Source organism: Ziziphus jujuba, chromosome 11 (genome assembly GCF_031755915.1).
Source record: "Ziziphus jujuba cultivar Dongzao chromosome 11, ASM3175591v1".
In the NCBI taxonomy this organism is placed as follows: Eukaryota; Viridiplantae; Streptophyta; class Magnoliopsida; order Rosales; family Rhamnaceae; genus Ziziphus; species Ziziphus jujuba.
In genome coordinates this window covers 23,139,005-23,146,948 of record NC_083389.1, presented here as the reverse complement: position 1 = coordinate 23,146,948, position 7,944 = coordinate 23,139,005, and the positions used below count along the sequence as shown (strand labels likewise).

The 7,944-nt window shown below is 31.7% G+C and overlaps 1 protein-coding gene across 4 annotated transcripts; it reads right to left on the bottom strand.

Moving 5' to 3' along the window:
- Positions 1-386: 386 nt before the first annotated feature.
- LOC107433103 (uncharacterized) lies at positions 387-6,589 on the bottom strand. 4 transcript variants are annotated; one of them, XM_048465600.2, is made up of 10 exons: positions 6,432-6,589; positions 5,497-5,729; positions 5,246-5,354; positions 5,059-5,140; positions 4,773-4,858; positions 3,292-3,395; positions 2,564-2,694; positions 2,355-2,448; positions 1,051-1,106; positions 387-619 (listed from the first exon to the last, which is right to left on the bottom strand). In XM_048465600.2, the coding sequence occupies exons 2-10, from the start codon at positions 5,539-5,541 to the stop codon at positions 526-528; spliced, it is 801 nt and encodes a 266-aa protein (XP_048321557.2). In that variant the 5' UTR covers positions 5,542-5,729; positions 6,432-6,589; the 3' UTR covers positions 387-525. The 4 variants fall into 4 exon arrangements, with proteins under 4 accessions (XP_048321557.2, XP_048321558.2, XP_060668754.1 ...); XM_048465601.2 differs by lacking the exon at positions 6,432-6,589 and adding an exon at positions 6,325-6,429; XM_048465602.2 differs by having other exon boundaries at positions 527-657.
- Positions 6,590-7,944: the final 1,355 nt, after the last annotated feature.

Here is a 7,944-nt window from a genome sequence, read left to right as displayed (position 1 = left end):
AATCGAACATTTATATTTGGTTTGTAATACACATTTTCTAATGTTAAAGTGGTCATGTCCAGGTATACTTTTAATCATGAAAAATAAATAAATAAATAAAAGTTAAATCTAGTTTTACCCATATGTAACCACCAAGCAACTTTTTCGAGCTCTAACCATTCCATTGCTTGCTTTAGCAGCCAACAGATTGCAGTAGATTAAAAGCATAGTGCCAATGGAAGGCCATGAAAAGTGAAAATTTCAAGTGGTTGCAATGCTTTGGTTGGATCACTCAAGCTCTTTATAGAACATTCTACATCAGTCAGTGAAGAAAATAAAATCCAATTAGCACACAATTTGATTAGCCCGAATAAAAACCCCATTCCTATAGTATACTCGCAATCGTATAAGCTTGATGTCAATTGTCTTCATTTGTAAAAATTTTATACAAAAGCTGCCAACATGATTCACCATTTCTATCCTGTGCAATGGCTACATCAAAATGGCACAACAGGGATTTATCCTGAACTGTGAAAAAAGAAACGTTTAATCATCATCGCAATCAAGGTCCTTAACTTTCACATCTGCATCTTCTCCATATTGTATGCAGCTGTCAATTTGGGCCAACACGTATTGTACACTGCAATGGCCAATAATCCCATGTTATCTTTTACTCATCTGAACATTAGTAAAAAACCAAAAAGCAGATTACCCTTTTATAGAATAAAACAGCTAAAAATAGTTTACCGAAAAACAAAACTAATAAAAGTATATCAGTAAAGGAAACTTCTTTCTACAATCTATTAAAGGTTTTCTACTGTTCATAATCTGTATTCAGCCTCAAAAAGGAAGGCCTTGTACATCTTTAACATATCCCAGTGGCTTGTAAGAAATTGAAGTTAACAGAAAGCTACTAAAAAGATTTATCCTCATAGAAAATATATCAAAGAAAGAACTTGCTTGGTTCTAAAACTGCCACCATTGGTGACACAATCTATTAGTCAGAGATGGAATCAGCTTTTGTTGTTTCTATTTACAATTTTAGAGAGGCTTTGAGAGAGAGAAAGATACCTGCTCTCCTTCCTCAAATCAAGCGGCACAAAACTTACCATGCTATAGTCATCCACCTAATACCACAAAAATTATAGGAGAATTATAAACAATCTGACAAATCCATCCAAAAGTAAATAAAAATAAAAAATAAAAAATCATTCCGTCTTTCGTTTTATAAGAAAAAAAATAGATCTGAAAAAGGAAAAAATTGCCACTGCAAGAGATTGAAGGCCAAACCATGTGAAATGGAATTGCAATGCAAAATCAGGAGTCTGGACACCTCATTCTAAAATATATACTAGCATAACGATTAACATAATCTGCACACCACGCATCACAACTAAAAGATTGCTTTACTGAGCAGATGTGGTCCCTAAATCTTTTATTAGGCATCATCATTCCTAAACTATAACATAATATTAAATTGGCCACTTTAATAGGTATATTATTAAAGATTGACAAAACTGACCGTCTAACTTCATATATATAGCTGTGCTAAAACTAATAAAACTTTACAAATTAAAAAATAATAATATTAATAATAATAGATAGCTATCTAATTTTTCTTCATTTTTACTCTTAAATTTAAAAAATAAATAATTAATTAAAAAAAATTCTTACTCAAATGTATTTTACCTTTATATGCTATTTATGTGAATATTAGGAGGTCAATTTCATAAAACCAATTTGGCAATAAGTAATAATCTATGGATACAGTTACTTCAAAAGTTTATGAATAAAATTAATACAAGCCAAAGTAATGGGCAACTTTTGCAACTATATCAAAGAAATGAATGTACATATAGGCATAAATATATCAGTTATTGCTTCAAGAAACAGATATGGAAAAACATGCATTCTAGCTATATCTAGTAGATACAGCTACGATATATCACTTATTGCTTCAGTCAACCATGACTGACATTAAAACACATTATATTCTACAATTGCATATATGGTATGTAATATGATATACAGACGCATATGATCATGTCCTTGACTTACATGAGATCCTTCCTTCTCTAAAATACTAAATAGTCTCCCATATCTCCACAGTGTCATTTTCTAACCATGTATGACATATTTAGTAGCTCATATTTCACAATTAAAAGCTTAAGGTAGTTCCATATGTGTACGTGTCTGTACATCATAAATAAAAAGTAAAAGGCATTTTTAAAAAATATATAAAAAAGAAAAACCATCTTGTTCGATGGATAGTACATAAAAACATATCTAAAATCTCGACAAAGAAATCTGATGGAAAAACTATCCAATAAATGAAAAGGGAATTACAGTTCACTCTTTAGTAGACTATGACTCACCGGTTCAATCAACAATTTGTTTAACTTTGCAAGTTGAGGACCCATGCATTTATTTAGCTCTGACAACAAAGCTTGAGGCTCTGGGTTCAAAAAACTAAGAATAGTTTTGAGAACAAACAGATTAGAATACTTAGATATGTAAAGTGACATGTACTTAGATAAGCGATATCTACAAATTAGAAAATATCCGAGATGGTAATTGTACTCACTTTTCAATATCCTTTTTGCTTGTGACAAGGTCCATTTTGGAGAGTATATTAACATGGGGCAACTCAAGTTGGACCATTGCAGAAAGAGATGCCATGCACCCACTTATAAACTTAGTCACATCCGTCATAAACTGATACAAATTATAATGGGAACAATCAATTTGAACAATGAAATGAATTAGAGATAACCAGGGAAAATCAGCACAGAGAATAGACACCAATTTGAACTATACACTTGTGGTCATCACTTATGTTTTGTTTAAGAAACATATAATCATTGTGGTTCAATTCAAAACATATTGTAAAGGAGAATAGAAACTACAACCCTGGATAAGCAATATACTAATGTTTAAAATACGTTCATTATAGCAAGTTTTAAGGAATAAGGAAATTTACACAACCAGTGTGGATTTTTAATTGAAAAAGTAAAGTAGAAACTAATTTGATCTTCAGATTTTAAGGAAGAAAACAGGTTTAAAATCTATCATTTCATAAAATTTGAAGGAGACTTAATCTTATTAGCTGTGTAATGAACTTCAAAAGGTATCACAGGTGCCACAAACAAAACCTACATAGAAGCTCATAATTTGGGTGCACCTTAAACCAAAGGCGTATGTACCCAAAGCCACCCTCCACCAACTTGTTATTTTTTTTTAAAAAAAAAAAGAAAAAAAAAGAAAAAAAAAGAAAAGAAAAAAGAAAGGGAAAGGTAAATGATTTATATAAACCTGTGAATCAAGCATATATACAGCACAAACGTTGAAGCCTTTACGTTTCAAATGCTCTACGAAGTTCCGAAGCACTGGGACATGTGAAAAAAGTTCTATCTGGCCTACAAAGCATTTAGAGATTGATGTATGTTATAACACATCACTTCAGTGAAAAGTACCTTGAAGGAAAAGATACATGACCTGATGGATTCCAAACACATACTAGATCATGTGAAACATAACACCATATTTTTCCTCCTTTGTCATTCTTTAGATTTAATTTTTGCTGTTCTTTATGTTTCTTTCTTTATCCAAAGGAGAAATAGAGAGCAGGAAGACACTCCTAGTTAAGAGAACTGATTTTTCAGCCCATGAATTAACCTCCTATCCTATTTTTCTCTTTTAAATTTATCATATTACAGGGTTCTGTTTATCAAAAGTTCCATAAATAACATTTTACTTGGCCGATGATGCAATTTTTTTTCTGTGCACAAAACATACAAAATGCTTTTGTCCTATGGTTGTCAAACTGTGTTTTTTAAAACATTTGATCTGAGATTTTAAAACAATTTTCTTAATTTTCATTAAATCCAAAAATGAAATGGTATTCTGATAAATTTTAGTATAAGAAAATTTCATATAGACCTCAATAACTACTTTCAAAATTGATTTGTACACTTGTTTTGTAGAAAACATGAAAATGAATAAAATGCATGAATGTAATATAACGTTCTGAAAATAACTTGGCTTCTAGTAAAAATAATAATGACAATGAAAAGAAGATATTTATTTATTTTTTTGCTAGAACTTTTATTATTTGCTTTAATTTGAAAAAGCTTTCTCTTCTAAAAGATGTTACTCTTATATTGTTGGTTCTAACCTCTCATCTACATATGACATTGATAATAATTTTTTGCAATTAACAAACCCTTCCACAAGAATTATTCCTGCAGTCAGGAAATCAGTGGAGATACTGTCACATCAATCAGAATAACTTTTTTTTTCCAGCAATCCAAGCAAATATATATATTATTTGATATTATTCCTAATTCACTTGGAACTTTTATAACATTAAAGAAATTAGAAATCTCATGAAATCAGACTTCTGATTCCACCATATAGATACTATTGATACATGCTACAGATCTCTCTCTTTTTTATTTTATTTTTATTTTTTATTTTCTATTTTTTATCTATCTGTTTTCTCTGCTAGTGGTTGAAACATAACTTAAATAGTTCCCATATAGTAGGCCTAAGACATTTCCAAGTTAAATAGCGGCGCATCACATTATGTTAAATGTGTTCAAAATACCTATGTCTGAGTCCATGATTTTGAATGCCTTCAAAAAAGCATCAATTCATTCAAACATAAACTTTGGCAGTTATGTTATCACATTCAGGGAAAATCTCCATCCTTTGCATAGAATATGCATCGGTACCATTATCAAGCAAAACTGGATAATACATAAAAATATGCAAAACGAGTTGAGTATGGATACCTGGACAGTCAAAAACAAGATAGTCATCATCCAAGTAATTGTCCAATTCTTCTGTTAGCCAATCATCCAGATTTTCTTCAAGGTGTCTATAATGCAGGTTAAGACCATGCATTTGCAAATTATTCAAAATTCCACTTCACATAAGCCTTTTGAGTCCTTTAAATGGACGTCACCTTTTAGAATACATGCATAGAAGAGGAAGAATGTTCTGTAAAGGAGAAGAGGAGGGGGGGGGGGGGGGGGGGGGGTGTTGTGTTTGGTGTGTGTGGCAGTAAAAGAAGGATACTCCATGCAGTACATAAGCCCACCATTGGGACCTAGTCCAAGTTCCTCCATGACATCATCCAAGGAAATGAGTTCTCTGATGTCTGCATGCAACAATACTTAAGTCCTGAGGTACTAAAACAAGTAAATAAATCATTTGCAGAAAATTGGGAAAACATGCTAAGAAATTAAACAATAGTTCTACCTACCCATGGCCACAGGATAGTCAAAGTTTTCTGCAGCAGGATCAAGATTGACAATGTGAATAGTCCGCCCAACAGTTTCACAGTCTCGATACAGACTAGAACAGTAAGTTGACTGATAGCAGTAGATAAAGAAGTAAATACCATGGTTTATACTATCACAATGTGGATAGCAACAACACAACAAAAAGACACCAAAAAGAAATCCAGTCAGTGTAGTGTAGTGACATAAATAAACCGAATATGCAATCAGTCACCTTCCCACTGCCTGCTGGACCGATAACTAGTTGAGCATAGCCCATAGTATTCTTCTGAAGCAACTCCACTAACTAAATCAATGTAGAAAGATAGAGTTGAAGGCCCGTAAAGATGAAAGAATTGCAACAGCAATATAAGCAGCACACCAAACCCCAATTGCGAACAACAAATTCAGGACATCAGAGTAGGCCATAAACACCAATCACCAGTGACAGACAGAAGATAGGAAAACCTGAATTTATTAATTTAAAAACAAATTAAAAAAAAAAATCACCATTCATTTAAATCATCAATCTAGACAAGAGTCACAATACATTCTCAATCTCTAAATACCTCCAATCAACTCAACACCAAAACAACCATCACAGCAAAAGAGAAAAATCAAAGTACAAATTTAGACCTAACCATTTAAAACAGATTGCAAATCAAACCATCGTATTTTATCAGTGCAATTGCTTCTTCAAGAAATGAATCATTGAACATCAAATTTATATGCTAATTTAACTTATAACTCCCATAGGCCATGCATTAAAGAACCACGCGACCAAATTTCTTTACATCCATGAAACGAAAACAAAAAGAAAGACAATAATTTAACAATATGAATTACCTAAATGGATATCAAATTTCAAAAAACAAAGTCGGAACCAAATTTATTGCAGCAAGTAAACACGGATTAGAAATGAAATATAATATTTCAAAAATCAAAATTCTAATATTCTTTATTCCACATATTTTGTTCGTACTTCGATGAACCGATGATTAATAAATTTCACATAAAACAAGCAAGAAAATTAAGCAATTTATCAAATTAAATCTGAACTAACGCTATTGCAACGAAACACGAATCTGAAGAGAATTAAAAATCATAATTTTGATATTTCATTTTTTTTTTTTTTCAGCAGATTGTTTGTTCTAAAGAGAGAAGGAGCACCTTTAACGGCGTAGACTCTGACTAGAGACTTCACTTGGAAGCGGAACTCCAATATTTATAGGTTACGTGAAAGCAAACAATTTTTGCCGTTTGAAGGTTTTGCAGGGCAAATGTGAGACTGCCTGTTTTACGGGTCAAACCCTCAGCCCCACTGCCTTCCGGACAATTTATCAAATTAATTTCTTTATTTAATCTAATCATTAATATATCTGGCTTCCTTCTAAAAACGAATCATATCATTTATTTTATGTAAATTTATTTTAAAAATAATAAACTTGAAAAAAAAAATTATTCAAAAAACATCTTTAAAAAAAAGTTATGTATTTTATAATACATATGCATAGATATAAACCTTAACAAACAGTATCATGTATTTCATCCAATATATATATGGAAATTCTATGGTGAGAACGGTCCACATGAGGATCGTAGTATTAGTGACGGTTTTTCATAGTATTAACGACGGTTTCTTAGAAAATCGTCACCAATATTATGGAAAATCGTCACCAATACTGTGGTCCGTATAAGGACCGTCCGCACCATAGACGGACTGAATATATATATACATATATATTTTGGAGCTTAATATGATAAAATAAGAAAAATATATTTTTTTTTATTTTTTTATTTTTGAAAATTAAAGAATTTTTTTATACTTCTTTTTATTTTATTAGAAAATTAATATATATATATATATATAGTAATTATTTGATCCGAAAAACGTGGATGAATTTTCATCTGTAACAACATCTAACCAAGTATGGTTATATGCATAACTAAAAATGTATATGTAATCAAATTTAATTACATATTATTATCATAGATTCCTATATCAGAAAATATATTATAAATATAGATACCTGCCTATACCAAATTTTCCAAATACTTATAAAAATAGAGAAATAGTATATACAATGCGTCTACAATGCGGCAATATCGCACTCTACCTATTTGGACCAAAAACGTTTTTTAATTTCACAGCCGTTAGATTTGAATTTTGGATCTGGACGGCTGAGATTGAAGGTAGGCTCACGTGTGAAATTCTGGGCAAATCTCCCCTTCCCGCTCGCAAAAACACCACACCAGGTCGCAAATCTTCACTTGCACCAGCTCTCTGATTCCCCACACCAGCTCCGACCAGCTAGCACAAAATACAGTTCCTTTCCCCTACTTGTGAAACTCAGACCACCATCTCTTCTCTTCTTCTCCCCGTTCTGATTCCCACACCAGCATAGGCCAACTTTCAACACTATCACTATTAGCTAAGAGTGTTGGTATGGCTTTTTTATTTTTTTTTTCCTTTTTTATTTTAATTATGCTTTGATAGAGAAACAATAGGAATTTAGTTCTTAATCTCTAATACCCCCTTTTCTGTTTTTCCATAGTTGTGTATGGAACTAGGGGTGCATTTTAAGGTTTGGCCAATCCCAATCTATGCATCCAAACAAGGCTTCCAAATGTTTAATGCCAATATTATTGGTTAGAATATGGTAAAAGATATTGTAAGTATGTA